At 43.4% G+C, this 15,970-nt stretch overlaps 1 protein-coding gene across 5 annotated transcripts in view; it reads right to left on the bottom strand.

Moving 5' to 3' along the window:
• Adamtsl3 (ADAMTS like 3) overlaps positions 1 to 15,970 on the bottom strand; it is a 287,753-nt gene that overhangs the window by 155,646 nt on the left and 116,137 nt on the right. For all 5 annotated transcript variants that reach the window (XR_013042909.1, XR_013042911.1, XM_076546303.1 and 2 more), the window contains exons 5-6: positions 15,572 to 15,617; positions 8,058 to 8,294 (exon numbers count right to left, since the gene is read on the bottom strand). Coding sequence is in view for 3 of the 5 variants with exons in the window: in XM_076546303.1 (XP_076402418.1) it covers positions 8,058 to 8,294; positions 15,572 to 15,617 (283 nt within the window). In the remaining 2 variants the exon portion in view is untranslated. The remainder of the gene's footprint in view (positions 1 to 8,057; positions 8,295 to 15,571; positions 15,618 to 15,970) is intronic.

Raw genomic sequence — 15,970 nt, 5'->3', positions numbered from 1 at the left:
GAGGTCAAGCCTGCCATGATGGATCCATAGGAAGGAACATGGAGGCTGACTATCAACCACAAGAAGCCAGAAGGGAGAGGGGCATAAGGTGAATTTTTCTCTCTAGAAGAAACAAACCCTGTGGAAGCTTTGGTTGGGGACTTTCTGGCTTCTAGGCTATGAGAAAAATGCATTTCTATTGCTTTAAGCTATCAAGGCTGTGGCAATTTGTTATAATACCCATGGGAAAATAATAAAGTCTGCTATCCACCAGTGCCTTTTCTAACCAGGTCACAGGGCTTTCCTCAAACTGAGGTCGCCAAGTAGCTTTCCCCAATGCATCTCCTGATCCTCATGAATCCACAGAAATAATTGGCAGTGTTTAACTGTCCTTGGGCAATATTCGCCCACCCTTTCTTCTCTTGTTTATGGTCTTTACACGACCCAGAAGGCTAGACCATCCAGTCACCTTCAGGGCCACTTTCCTATGTTTTTCCCCTTCATTGACAAGGTCAGTACTCTGCTCTCCTTGCTCAGTACCCAGGGAGATTAGGTCAGACGTCAGGACCTCAGAATCACCCCCTAAGGTCTAAAATTTGTGCCAACTTACCTATTCACAGGCCTACAAGCTCATCTCATCTTTTACCCACACATTCATTCTCACCTAATGTTTCTGTCTTCCCGATGACCTCACTAGTCTACCAAGTGACCCCCCTTTCACTCCCACATCCATTCAAACATTCAGTCCTAAAAGATCTGCTTGTGCATTTCTAAAGTTTCCTCCCCTTCTTCATTCATCCTACCCACTGGTTGGCCTTGCACCCCTTATGAGTCCAAACTTGACCTTCCATTGTTTTCCCAGATCCAGCCCCCCTCCAAATATTCTGGCACACTATCTCTGAAGTGACCTTTCCACAGACAAACCCATCTGAGTTATTTCTTGGAAAATTCCTCAGTGGCTCTTCTCACAACTCTCAGGAAAAGTTAACAACTTGTTTCTTTCTACTCACACTCACAGCCCCATCTTCTAGCTTATTGCACAAGGATAGCTTACCTCAGCCCTATAGAAAAGTAGATATACTCACACACACGTGATGTTGCATCCTTGTTCTGTAGGTCATACGCCCATTCCTTCTCTTTGTTTAACTTGTTCTCAACTTTTCAAAACCTCAATTTCTAATATCTCTTCATTCAGAGTGAAGAAGCTCAGACTAATCCCCCACTCCTTTGCTGATACTCAAACCCAGGGCCTGGCATGCAAGGAAAGTGTTATATCACTGAGCTTAACCACAGCCCTCTAAGTCACCTTTAATAATAACAAGTTTATTTTGAGTATAAAAGTAATGCCTGGCATTGGCAAAAAGTTGGGAGAAAACAAGTATAATCCCACAAAGTATGATTATGTAGTAGACAGGCCCCAGGGTGGACTGGTACAACAGAGGGAAACTATGGACAGCATATAATGCAGAAGAATGGAACAGTAAACCTTGACCATGGGAAGACTTGTCAACAGAAAGCGTTAGTTAAGATGGAGCAGGGCAGGCAATGGACAAAGAGAGATTGGCAGGCAGCTAGGGGAGGCTGGGTACTGCAGTGCCGCCTTAAGAAGACTTTATTTTACGTTTACATTTGAGATATATTTGAGTTGTGTTTTGTGAAGGATGCCAATCTGTGTTTATTTTCTATGTAAATGTCCCGTTCTCCTAACGCAGTCTGATGACTGTCTTCCCTCCACTGCTCCTTTCCCAGAGATCGCTTGGCCTGCTGTGGACTCGGCTCTAGGCTTCCGACTGTGATCCACCGGCCTGCTGTGGACTCGGCTCTAGGCTTCCGACTGTGGTCCACCGGCCTGCTGTGGACTCGGCTCTAGGCTTCCGACTGTGGTCCACCGGCCCGCTGTGGACTCGGCTCTAGGCTTCCGACTGTGGTCCACCGGCCCGTTTGCCTCCTCTTGCACTAGTGTCTTACTGCTTTGATTGCTGTCACTTTCTATTGAGACCTCAGGCTGTAGAACGTCAGTCCTCCAAATTTGCTTGGCTCCCGAAATATCCTGGTATATCCTTGGGGGGATGCTAATGTAAGTGGGATTGTATTTTCTTTTTTTTTTCCCCTATTTTTGAAAATTTTATTTTATAATTTAATTTAATTATACGTATCAGCCACGGATTCCCTTGTTCTCCCCCCTCCCACCCCCCACCACACCCCCTCCCACCCCCCCTCACCCCCGCCTTCCCCCAGCCCATCCCCCATTCCCATCTCCTCCAGGGCAAAGACTCCCCTGAGGATTGAGTTCAACCTGGTAGATTCAGTCCAGGCAGGTCCAGTCCCCTCCTCCCAGGCTGAGCCAAGTGTCCCTGTATAAGCCCCAGGTTCCAAACAGTCAGCTCACGCACTGAGGACAGGTCCCAGTCCCACTGCCTGGATGCCTCCCAAACAGATCAAGCTAATCAACTGTCTCACTTATCCAGAAGGCCTAATCCAGTTGGAGGCTCCTCAGCTATTGGTTCATAGTTCATGTGTTTCCATTCGTTTGGCTATTTGTCCCTGTGCTTTATCCAACCTTGGTCTCAACAATTCTCGCTCATACAAACCCCCCTCTTTCTGGCCAATTGGACTCCTGGAACTCCACCTGGGGCCTGGCTGTGGATCTCTGCATCCGGTTCCCTCAGTCATTGGATGGGGTTTCTAGTACGACAATTAGGGTGTTTGGCCATGGTCGAGGGATTGTATTTTCAATGTCAAAGTCCATTGTTTAGCTGTATATCATCAAAGTTGCTGACTTTTGTATAGCAAACCTGTTTATATATACTGTACTACTTGTAATCAAGTATTAGTTCTAGGAGGCTTTATTTTTTTATTCAACATATATAATAAAATCATGTATAAACAAAGATAATTTTGGTTTTTCTCAAACAGCATACTTTTTCTTGTCTTCTATTCCCAGTATGTTGAAAGCGGTGGCAGGGACTGGAGGACATCTTTGCCTTGTTCCTGATCTTAGCAAGCAACTGTCTAATTTCTTACTGTTAAGAATGACATTAAGACAATTGTGGTGGTGCACATCTTTAATCTCAGCATTCAGGAGCAGAGGCAGGTGGATATTTGTGAGTTCAAGGCCAGCCTGGTCTACACAGTGAATTCAGGACCAATCAGGGCTACACAGTGAGACCTTGTCTCAAAAACATACACTACACATGTACACACACACACACACACACACACACACACACACACACACACATGTACACACAATATACAGTATCAAGTGGTAGAAATGCTCCTCAAAGTTTTCTGGAGGTTATTATTAAACCATTTCTATGGTTTAACATGAATGAGTGTTCGATTTTGTTAAATTCTTTTTCTACATCTATTCCTATGATTACGGCTCTTCTTTAACACATGGTTATGGCTGATGATATTGATTTTTTTGAATGTTGAATGAGTTTTGCATAGCCAGAATAAATGTCACTTGGTTATGTTTCTACACATTGTTGGGTTTGATTTACTAATATTTGTTGAGGTATTTGTATATGGGCTTATGGGAGAATGAGTTTAGAAGATCTCCCTCTATTTTTAGTTTCTGAAAGAAATCACAAAGAATTGGTATAAAACAGGGTGTTTGCTGTGAGATTGTGTCTCTTAGCAATGTTGTAAGCTACACCCTTGAAGTCTCACCAACATGCCTAAACATGAGCAAGGACAGTAACAATAGAGATATTAACATGGACAGGGGAAAGCCCATGAAGCTTCAACTGTACACAGAGAACTACAGGCAACTAAGGAGTTCCATGTAGAGCAAGAGAAATAGTCTTCCCCAGGGAAAAGACAATAACTGGCTATCCACTACCAGTATATCCACGTATACTCACGTGTATATGTGAGTACCATTATACAGACTAAGAAGGTCATATTTATGTATTTAGGAATGTATATGTATGTGTATATATATGTGTATGTGTGTGTATATGACAGAAATTAATGACAAAAGAAGACATGAATTTGGAAGAGAGCAAGGAGTGGTATATGGGGAGGTTTAAAGAGAGGAAGAGGAAGAAGGAAATGATGCAATTACATTATAATCTCAAAAAATAAAAGACATTAAAAAGAAAACTATGAATGAAAAGGAGGAGAGGAGGAGGAGGGGGAGAAGAAGAAGAGATGATGACTTGGTATAATTTCTACTTGAAATATTTGAACATAAAGTGAATCCCTGAGGCAGAGGGTTTACTATTTTGGAAAGTTTGTGGTCACTGATTTGAGTTATTTACTTCTATAGGCATATTCTGATTGTGTATTTTTCATTTTATGAAGTTTGGCAGATCTTGCCTTTCCAGAAGTGGGTCATTTCATCTATCCGATCTTTGAGCACAGGGTTGCCGTTACTCATTCACTGTCCTTGTAATGTCCACTGGGTATGATCTGAGTAATGTCTCCACTCTGACGTCTGACACCATTTTGTTTCTGTCTCATTAGTTCCTTAGTCTGTCTTATAGCTATGAAATATCAATGCCATTGATATTTCTAAAATTCTAAGCTTTGGTACCATTATCTCTTCATTTCCAATTCTTTTTCATTGGGATTTTCTCTCATTTTTATTAGTTATTTTCTTCTGCTTGACTCAGATTGAATTGTGCTGCATTTCCAGTTTCTTAAGGCATAGATGCTTTATCTTGGAACCTTCTTCAGGGTTGGAAATTTCCCTTTGAGCATGGCTTTCATTGTATCGTTCCCATTGTATTAAGTGGCATTTCCATGTTCACTGAATTCAAAATAGTTTTTCCTTTGTTGTGAGGTTTTTGCCTATGTGTTATTTAAAAATATGTTGTCTCTAAATACTTGGAAATTTTCCAGTGGTTGCCAGAGGTTGGGCAGACAGAGATTTCATAGATATCATAGGCCTGGATTCCCAGGACTCAAGAGGCTGAGATAGAAGGACCACAGGCTTGGTGATAGCCTGGGCTACATAGTTATTTTGAAAACAGTATAGAGCATATAGCAAGACTCTGCCTAAAGAGGAAATAAAAACAAAGGGGAGGAAATGGTGATTCTGATGTGGGCAATGATAGGTTGTCTCAATGCAGCCTCATGAGTTGTAACATCTGTTTAGTTTGGATGGGAAATTTGGGGAATAGGGAGGACAGGCATGTATGGGCACAAGAAGGGGTATGGAAAATATCTGTCTTACACTAAATTTTTCTAGGCACCTCCTTAAAAACTATGTTAAATGGAGTTGAGGAGTCAGTTAGCAGAAAATTGTGTAGGAAGGTCCTGGAAAACTTGGCAGTACTCTTGGATTTTATGACAGCCTCTCACACACCACTGAGGGATGCAGCGAGCACAGGATGGTATTTAAAAGGAAGAAGGAAGAGGAGAAGAGGAAGAGGAAAAAGAGGAAGAGAAGAAAGGAGGGAGGTAAGGAAGGATGGAAGAAAAGGAGGGAGGGAGGGAGGGAGGGAGGGAGGAAGGAAGGAAGGAAGGAAGGAAGGAAGGAAGGAAGGAAGGAAGGAAGGAAGGAAGGAAGGAAGGAAGGAAGGGACCTGAAAGTAGAAGGGAGTACTTGGAAAAAAGAAGGCTGAAAGGAAAGCTGAAGGAGAGATGTAGCATGAATTGTTAAAAGGTCTTATTAATAAAAACAAACCTGGAGCCAGGTATTGGGGTGAAAGTAGAAAGATTAGAGAAACAGAACAAGCCACAGCCAACCTCACCTCTGAATCCTCATCTGAATGGATCTCAGCTGAACTGTGCTGCTAAAAGCCAAAAGCTTAAAAAGGCTCTAGTTCCTGGTCCTCATGCCTTATATACCTTTCTACTTCCTGCCATCACTTCCTGGGATTTAAGGCGTGAGTCACCATGCCTGGCTGTGCTGTGGATATCGCTCTATATAAATAAAACACTGATGGCCAGTGACCAGACAGGAAGTATAGGCGGGACAAGGAGAGAGGAGAATTGGGGAAACGGGAAGAAGGAGGGAGAGACACTGCAGCCACCGCCAGGACAAGCAGCATGTAAAGACGCCGGTAAGCCACCAGCCATGTGGCAAGGTATAGATTTATAGAAATGGGTTAATTTAAGATATAAGAACAGTTAGCAAGAAGCCTGCCATGGCCATACAGTTTATAAGTAATATAAGTGTCTGAGTGATTATTTTATACGTGGATTGTGGGACTGCGGGGCTTGGTGGAACCTGGAGAGAAGCTCTCCAGCAACATGGCTGTTTCCAGTGTGGCCTTAAACTCACAGAGATCCGAATGGATCTCTGCCTCTAGAATGCTAGGGTTAAAGGAGTGTGTGCCACCATTTTCTGGCCTCTATGTCTGTCTAGTGGCTGTTCTGTTCTCTAACCCCAGATAAGTTTATTAGGGTGTACAATATATTGGGGGACACAATATCAGCACAGAGAGACATGAAAGGTAATAAGGGAAAGAAAGATAAATATGTTTTATCTCACATGAAGCTAGGCTGATTGCTGCAGTTAGCTGTTACTGCCCTGAGCCTTCTAGAAGAGATGGAATACCAGAGATTTGTTGTTTTTTCTAGCATTTGTTAAATGTATAAAACAATGAGTTTCATTATGACATTTCATACACACACACACACACACACACACACACACACACACACACACACACACACACACTTTGATCCTCTTCAATCCCCTATTACCATATCCTGCCCCTTCCCACTGCTCCCACTTCTCTACTTCCAAGCCTGGGTGCCAGATATTGGGATTAATCCACGGAGTCTATTTAATGATCAAAGGGTCCAGGAAAGCTGAGCTATGTCCCATGCTGAACGGCTTGGTCCAAGACCTCAGCATCCAGAACCACAAGGTAGCCAAAAGAGAGGGCTTTTGTTCATCCCTGGTCTTAAGGGTTCTCAGCGGCCCCGCCCCAGGGGCAGGTACCTCAAGGTCATAGGCAGGTGTAACAGCTACAGCTGCTCTCCAGGGGTGGTGCTTCAGGGCATGGCTCAACAGCTACCCACAACACCTTCCTCATACTTTCTTGTATTAACTCTATTATTTTCCTTTTTAAAAAAGCATTCTTCAGAGGCTGGGGAGATGGCTCACTTGGTAAAGTGTTTACTGTATATATATATATGAGTTCAGATCCTTAGTATGCTGTGGTGGATGTCTATAATCCCAGACCTGTGAGGTGGGGACAAGTACAGATAGGCTGATCACTAGGGTTCACTGATCATACAAACTCTAGGTTCAATGAGAGACTCTTGTCTCAAAAAATGTGAAGAAAAATTGAGGAAGATGCCTGATGTCAACCTCTAAGCCGCTACCAATTCTCATGTGAACTACTACATCTATACATGTGTGCACGCAAACACACACACACACACACACACACACACACACACACACACACACACACACAAAAAAAAAAAAAAAAACAAAAACAAAAAAAAAAACAAAAAAAAACCATCTTTCAGATTCAAAGGAATGGGAAGGAATTCTATGATGTCCTTGTAGTCCTCATGCAGTCTCTGGAACCTGTCTAAATTCCCACTTATTGCCATCCTCTGGAGTTGATGCCTTCGTCTCCAAAATTGCCTAACCCACCGGCTGGACTGACCTTGATTCCAGAGATAAGCACTGCCCTCACAAACCAGTGTTCTCAGAGTGTGGTCCTGGAGTCCATAGCAAAGCTCCAGTAACTCTGAGAACTCAAGAGAAATGCAGAGCTGGGCCTCACTCCCACCTACAGAGCCAGAAATTCTGGGAGGGAGCAGCAGGTTACACTGTCTCAAACACTCAGGGGTGTCTGTTTGCGTGTCCTAGTTGGAGAGTTCCTGATCCCAGAGGATTATAAGGAGTCATAGATTTTGATTCTGCACAGGCAAAAGCCAAACTACATTCAATAAGGAAAACATGATTGGAATGCTGGATATTCAGGGTTTTGGAAACCTTTCTCAGCGATCCGAAGAACAGGGGGAGAGTTCCATCATTTCCCTAAAGCCCTCCCATTCTCTACTGGGAAATACACTTACACTGAAATGGTCAAAACCTCATTACTGAGAATGGACACGGCACGTCTCCAAACCAAGGACGTGTGGCAGGTGCGGCTTACCTGGCAGATGCCACTTATGCACATATCCAGTGAGTCAGTGTTGCAACGAGTTCCATCCAACACTTTTGGTGCCAGCTCCACTACCAAACTCTGTCCCCGAGCATGACACTTGAGTGCACATGGGGCAGCGGGGTCATTGTAGAGTGGAACCCATTCATAATAATGGCCCTGGTACTGCACATCGTTGTAGGCTGAGCACTGCTGGGCTCTGAAGTCTTCCGAATCTGCCGGGCAGTCCTGCAGGTAAACAGAAGGAACCGTGTGCATGGGCACATTAACCAGCCACAGTGTCAGGGGAAGGCTGAACCAGACCCCACCCGCCTCCACTAAGACTCACCTGATTGCCTCATTGCCCACCCCCAACACCCTGAGATTACAGCCTGAATCTGCATTTCTACATCGTGGAATTCCACAGGGGTCTCTGCAGTGCTGACCTACTCAAGGGATCGTTTTATTAAACTTATCAACCTTCCATCCAGGTATTTTTCCCAGCTAACAAAGGCATGTGATGTGTAAGTGCTAATTTTACCCTGGTTTAGCCATCTCGTGTATAAACTTCCAAGTGGATTGCAGTCTCCTTTTTGAATCAAGGAGAACCAAAGGCCTTTACATTTCCCAGGTGATTCAAGGTCTTCGTAGGGACAGTATTAGACCTCCCCCTCAGGAGCCATTTCAGTGGGACCATTAGCCTCCATTTTAGCCCCAAATTGCCTGTGTGTTTTTATTAAAGTATTTTAATTATATGTAATAATGAGCTTTATTAAGATATTTTCATACATGTCTATGACGTATTTTGATTATATTTGCCCACATTACCCTCCCTTGCCCCTCTCCCACTGACACCTTCCCCTGTCCAATTAGCTGTCATTCTGCCTTCATGTCTTATTTTGTGTTCCCCCGACAGCCCCACCCCCACCCTAGCAACTGTTAACTGCCTATCAATCTCCAGGAAGGAGTGTGGTCTTGTCCAAACTTCTGTGTCTGGTGAGAATTGCTGGCTGTGCCTCCGCTGCTGTTTAGAACATCTGCCTTCCCTCTCTCTCCTCTCCCATGGCTCTTCCCTGGTACCCAACATCTGTCTTCAACAAGCTAGTGCAAACTTCTGTCTGGGACCAAAGCAAATACAAGCCAACACCCTGGGGCACCCTCCTATCAACAGTAAAAAATATAAGTGTCGATGACGTGGGGGAGGCCTTTTTATTAAATTATGCATTCTTCCTGCTGGATGCTGGACGAGACAAATGTACACTCACTGGAACTCTGCTCCCCATTATTTTATACTCTCCTCATTAGGAAGATAATTAATGTTCATTCTAAGAACTTTGGGGCAAAGTTTCTCTTAAAATGAATAAGTTACAAAGATTTCTACACTTAAATATTTATACAAATCTTGATTCTTTTCCAAGGGTTTGTTTCTGGAAATAGAATTTTCTGAGTCCAAGTTATGCATCTTTTATGGACTCCTCTAATGTTGTGAAATAGTCCTCCAGAAAGGCATTACCATTAGCCGTGGCCTATACAGGCTGACTGCCTGGATCCTTCTCCCCCATTTGGATATTGTAATTTTCTAATAAAGCATACATAATGGAATTTCATTGCTTTAACTTACATTTTCTTCTGATTATTTAGGCTTCACAGGTAGTCTTGTAAGTTTGCTTTTTTTTTTTATCAAATCTTTGAAAATTTCTTGTTTTATGTCCTCTGTTCTGTCTTTGTGTTATTTTTAGCAGCTAGAGCTGCTACTTTTTATACTGAAGGCATCAAATCTGGTCATTTGTGTTGGAAATCTTTTCACTATTTAACTTTGCTCTGGGAGCCTCGTGAAGTCAAGAAGGCTTAAATGTTTGTGCAGCCGGCTCTGTTAACGTTTCTTACTCTGCAAGATTTCTTCCTTTTTAATGGGCTACAGATTCTTTCCTTACCCTGCCCCAAGGACAAATAAGTATTAAATGTATTTGTCTAGTTCCTTTATAGGTTGGCAATGGCATTTAACTCTTTAGGGTTTGGGGTTTGGGGCTTTATGTATCATTGTTGTTCTGGGTTTTTTTTTTCCATTTTATTTTTGAGGGAGGGTCTCTGTGGTCCAGACTGGCTCCCCTTACATTTTGAACTTACAGTTGATCTGCCTTGTTCTGCCTCAGCCATGTGAAACTATGACCAGTTTAACTCTTGGTTATAGCTGGAATTTTTCAGATGAATACTGGGAGGTAAAAATCTCACCCTATTTCCTCACAAAAAAGTAATAAATATGTTTCAACATGCTTCTAAAATACAGTTTATTTCAAGTCTCATCTTTTTTCCCATCTCAAACCTGTGTTTTACTGTTACAATGAGACAAGTCTTCCTAATCCTAAGTAGAGTGACTCTGTCTTGCAGTAATCCACCATTTAGCTTTTCTGCATTCCAGAAGCAGAAAAATAAGCCATCCTTATTATATTTGGATTGTGTTTGCCTACACCATTGCAATCTTTAATGAGAGTATATATCAACATAAATTTCCAAGAGTCTAGCTTGGTCTGTGGGTCTGCAGTCCCATCCACTGCCCCACTGAAGCCAGGCCTATGTCATCAATTCCACTGTAAACTTACAGCCACATAAAATGGGGTGTGTGCATGGAGACTTCTAGGAAAATGGAACTGTCCATAATGATCCATAAGTAACCTAATAAATTCACTTAACCCATAAAGCTGAACTTGAGCCGGGCAGTGGTGGCACCCACCTTTAATACCTGTACTCGGGAGGCAGAGGCAGGTGAATCTCTGTGAGTTCAAGGCCACCCTGGTCTACAGAGCGAGATCCAGGACAGGCACCAAAGCTACACAGAGAAACCCTGTCTTGAGAAAAAAAAAATCTGAACTTGAAGGAGTCATTCTTTGGGCTGTTGATGTGTCCCAGTTTAGGGATGGTTGTTCACTTTGCATTTCTGCTCCAAACTATTACACAACAACTGTGCATGTGCTTTTGGTCTTTGCAAATACCCTCAGATCCTTTGGAAATAGTTAGAGAATGAGTAGAGCATGCTTACCAAACTTTCCTGAGGGCTCACTTGTACAATATTGGTGTAAAACATTCCAAACTCCCACACTGTATTCATTTTTGTCTTAACTAGACAAAATCTTATCTCAGGTCATGACAAATGAAACAAATCAAACCAAAGTAGACTGAAGATGGAAACTTTTCTCTTTAGAAATTCGGATTCTGTCTTCCATGTGACCATAAGAAGGATCGATGACAAAGTGACATCATCTACTTTGCCACCAGCCATGGTCAGTGTTCTCTTTCAAATTCTTTGAAACCAAAGAAAAGTGTGTATGAAAGCTGGGAACAGATGCCTCCCCTTGCATTGAGCTCATGGGTGTGGCAAATGCTCTTTAGGGGCTGAATAGTCTGGCTGGCTGAATGCTATAAGCCAATAAAGTTTCAAAAAAAAAAGTAGTGAGTGCTAGTTAACATAGGTTTAGGATGTCTGCCTAAGCTTGGTCTTTGCCCAATGGGTGGCCAAGTTTGTCATCCTTGGCCAGGACTGACTAGAGTCACATCTGGTCTACACCAGGTCAAACTTTTCCAGGAATTTAAATTACACACCAAAAAGGGGGGCAGAGATGAGAAGTCACATGAATCTGGGGCTGGGCTGGCCCTTTGTTTTATGACATGTGTGCCCAAGCAAAGCCAGGCAGCTCCCATTACAGAGGAGAATGGATGAGATATGGAGGGAGAAGGAAAGTTGGCAAGCTATGCATTTCAGTAGAAGGAGAAAGTAGCCTGTGTTCCTCACTTTCAGGGTTCAGGCTTGCTCTCAAAACCAGTTTCTGCTTAAATAACATTAAATATCACATATTTTTACTGAGGGGCAGTGTGGCATTGTATTTCTTTGGGTTCTCTGAAGCATCTGACCTAGGACAAAGTTCATGAAGTACATTCAGTAGACACGTGTCACCTTGAACATAACTGTCCAGAAGAAATACATCTCAGAGAAAGGAACTTAGAAGCACTCTGGGCATTCAAGCTTTCTAAGGGTGACTGAACTGTTTCATGGATACCACTTTCTAAGAAATGGAGGAGACATAGTTACTTGCTTTCATTTACTTTACATTAATATAGCATCAACACTAAGCCTGCCCAGCGTAGCTTAGCTAGGCACAGCTCAAGACATTGTAGGATTTTTGTATATTAAAATAACCTAGTTTAGTCTCATAGTTGAAGACAGATATGAGAGAACACAGCTCCTTCTTAAAAGATTAATATTTATTTAGGAATGTGTATATGCATGTGTGTTCACAGAGGTCAGAGGGAACTGTTGCAGCCCCTGGAGCTAGAGTTATAGAAAATTGTAAGCTTTACAATATATGTTCTGAGAACTCCAGTCCTCTGAAAGGGCAGCAAGTATTCTCAGCCACTGGACCATCCAGCCCCAGGACACGGCTGAGAAGAAGCAACAGCAATAGGAAGAAAAGAACACCTCCAAGAGAAACACCTAATGAAAGACTGGTAGAAATTAGCCACTTGTGGGTTCTACGGCATGAAAGAAGGATCCTGCAAAGGCCATGTCAAATGTCACCTTTCCTGGAAGCCATCAGAAAGCCCACCATGCAGAGCTAACTGCTCATAAAAAGTTTGCCCATGTTGCAAAAATGTTTCTAACAAGTTGTGATGTGCTCTGCAGTTTTGAAGACATTCTCCTTTGCTTCTCCTAACATTGTGCTAATCCCATAAACCCTGGACTAAGAAAACACAAGGAGTCAATGGATTCAGGTATTAGAACTACTGGCTGGCTTGCTCTGATAGACTCCTGTAAGAATCTATGCTAAATGCCAATCAAAGCTTATGTCTAAAGACTGAAGTCACTTAGGAGTCACTATCCTGCACAGACATGTTCTGCTCCCTAATTTTTCAGCCCAAGGCCCCATCTCTTTTGACAGAGCTTCTGAAATCACAGCCTCATTTCTTGGAGAGGACACTGTGACCCCATACCCTAATGGATCTGTTGCAGAATATTTGTTTACAGTGGGAAGATGTGTCTTTGCCGAGGCACCTTCTGATTGTTTTAATAAAGAAATGAATGGTCAATAGCTAGGCAGGAAGAGGGTAGGCGGGACTTCTGGGAAGAGAGAGGACTCTGGGAAGAGGTAGAGACACCAGTAGACATTGAAGAAGTTGGATGTATGGTACAGAGTAGAGGTAACCAAGCTACACAGCAGAATGTAGATTAACAGAAGCAGGTTACTTTCAGTTATAAGAACTGGTTAGGAAAAAAAGCCTAAGCTAAAGCCAAGCTTTCACAATTAATAATAAGTCTCCATATCATTATTTGTGATATGGCAGTCCAGAGGAAAGTCTGACTCCGGGAGTCTGCCTCTCCTGCCATGTGAAGCATGGTTGGTCCCCTGCCCATGACAGAATTCTTCATCTGTGAGTTCTGAATGTATTTTCTATTGCCCTGTGCTTCTGGACAAAAGACCACCTGGTGTTTCCTTAGCCAGTGATGTCTGGTAAGCTTTTCCATGGTGGGCAGACTTAGGAATCACAGCTTCGGGGATGTCCTCCTCAAGCAGGCTCATCCTTTACATGGAGGGCCCACCTGAGCAAGAAGCAGAACACAGATGGGCACAGAGGACTTCATGTCTCTGATTTGGGTTTAGATGCTTCTCCTCCATGTCCTTCCTTCTCTGTTTTTGTCTGACCTTGGTTAACTGAATATTCAGGTCTGTGCCGCTCACCCAGGGCTTGTCCTATCGCAACTCTTGGGCTCATGGTGTTGCAAGCAACTGTGCTTTTTGTCCCCGCTGTCTCAAGCATCATGTCCACTCCTAACAAAGCTGGAGACACTGCTAAACTTCTTTCTAAGAGAGCACCTGCATCTCTCTCAGAAGAGCTCCCCAGAGCCCCTGCACTTACTTCATCTTGAGCCCTGTTGTTCCAGTTTGAGCATATTTTGCAAAAGAGGGAAAATGTTTGGAATGAAAGAGTGGTTGCTTTTATTGGTTTTTCATGCCTGATGTGTGTAGCATGCACATGTGCACAGCAAAGAACAAGAGCACATGCATGTGTGCGAATGGAGGCCAGAGGAGGCCTTGACTGTTACCCTCAAGAACGCCACTGACCTCCTTTGAGACAGGGCCCCTCATTAGCCTGGAGTTCACCAATTAGGCTAAGATGACTGGTCAGTGAGCCCAGGCTCCTCCTCTTTCTGCCTCTTCAGGGCTGAGATTATAAACCCATCCTCAGGCCTGGAATTTTCACGTGGGTTCTGGGGCTCGAACTCAGGTCCTCATGTTCACAAGGCAAACTCTTTACCAACTGAACTACCACGCCAGCTCCTAATTTTGCTTTTTATAATTGTAAAGCAAAATATTCTGATTCCTTTCAGTGTTGACTAACGTGATGGACCAACAGCAGGCTTGTATAAATCCTTCCTTCTGTGTGACCTTCTGAGTCACCTAGCCCTGTTGCAGAGGGTACAACAGGCAGTCTGCAGTGCTAGAAACACCACAAAACCAGTTCCCATCTGGAGTCTTCTTTTGAAGCTCTCAAAAATAATTTTGACCCCTCAGCCTGAGTCACTCCTCATGTGTCTGTGTGTTCATCCCTCAGCCTCAGTCCCTCTCCATGTGTCTGTGTGTCCATCCCTCAGTCTCATCCCTCTCCATGTGTCTGTGTGTCCATCCCTCAGCCTCATCCCTCTCCATGTGTCTGTGTGTTCATCCCTCAGCCTCATCCCTCTCCATGTGTCTGTGTGTTCATCCCTCAGCCTCATCCCTCTCCATGTGTCTGTGTGTTCATCCCTCAGCCTCATCCCTCTCCATGTGTCTGTGTGTTCATCCCTCAGTCTCATCCCTCTCCATGTGTCTGTGTGTCCATCCCTCAGCCTCATCCCTCTCCATGTGTCTGTGTGTCCATCCCTCAGCCTCAGTCCCTCTCCATGTGTCTGTGTGTTCATCCCTCAGTCTCATCCCTCTCCATGTGTCTGTGTGTCCAGATCTCAGTCTCATCCCTCTCCATGTGTCTGTGTGTCCAGATCTCAGTCTCATCCCTCTCTATGTGTCTGTGTGTTCATCCCTCAGTCTCATCCCTCTCCATGTGTCTGTGTGTTCATCCCTCAGTCTCATCCCTCTCCATGTGTCTGTGTGTTCATCCCTCAGTCTCATCCCTCTCCATGTGTCTGTGTGTCCAGATCTCAGTCTCATCCCTCTCCATGCGTCTGTGTGTCCAGACGTTGTGGAAGAGGCTGGGTGAGATACTGACACAAAACACTTGGAGCCCTGAAGGACCTTGAAGCTACTGAATATATCACTTGTATGAATGGAGTCATAATTACATACTTACCAAGTTCCATCATAAATGTGAAATGGCCCTAAAAGGGCACTGTGGATGCAAGATACTTATATACAAAGACTGTCATTAGCTAAGCAAGTATTTAAAATTATCAGAAGGGTTCTCGAGACACTATCGGTCTCACAGTACATGATAAACACTCTAAGACAGGCTTTAATTGGATTACATATTCTCAGACTTACGTGATTGCTGCATGTCTTGTATCTGATGTTCTGTCCTTCGCAGTTTCTAAAGGAGGAAGGAAACAATGGCTTTTATAGAGGTGGCACGCATTAAAATGATGCAAAGACAAGGTACTTGTTTCCTATAAAATTTTGGTAGTGTGAACTACTGCAAAGAATCTAAGTTTAAACTCTGAAGAAACAAATTTCCAAGGATCAGGGAACCAAAAACATCTCAAGGAAGTGTCCATAAAATAGAAGGTGAATTCTTCAGTGAATGACATAATGATCAACTAGCTTTTATCTTACCCTAGGGTCTACATAATCTCTGAAATTATGGTGTGTGTGTGTGTGTGTGTGTGTGTGTGTGTGTGTGTGTGTGTGTGTTCCAAAGAAATCTATAAATGTCTCTCTACATTA

This window comes from Peromyscus maniculatus, chromosome 1, assembly GCF_049852395.1.
Source record: "Peromyscus maniculatus bairdii isolate BWxNUB_F1_BW_parent chromosome 1, HU_Pman_BW_mat_3.1, whole genome shotgun sequence".
Lineage (NCBI taxonomy): Eukaryota > Metazoa > Chordata > Mammalia > Rodentia > Cricetidae > Peromyscus > Peromyscus maniculatus.
The sequence above is the reverse complement of the archived record's forward strand: the minus strand, read 5'-3'. Positions and strand labels throughout refer to the sequence as shown.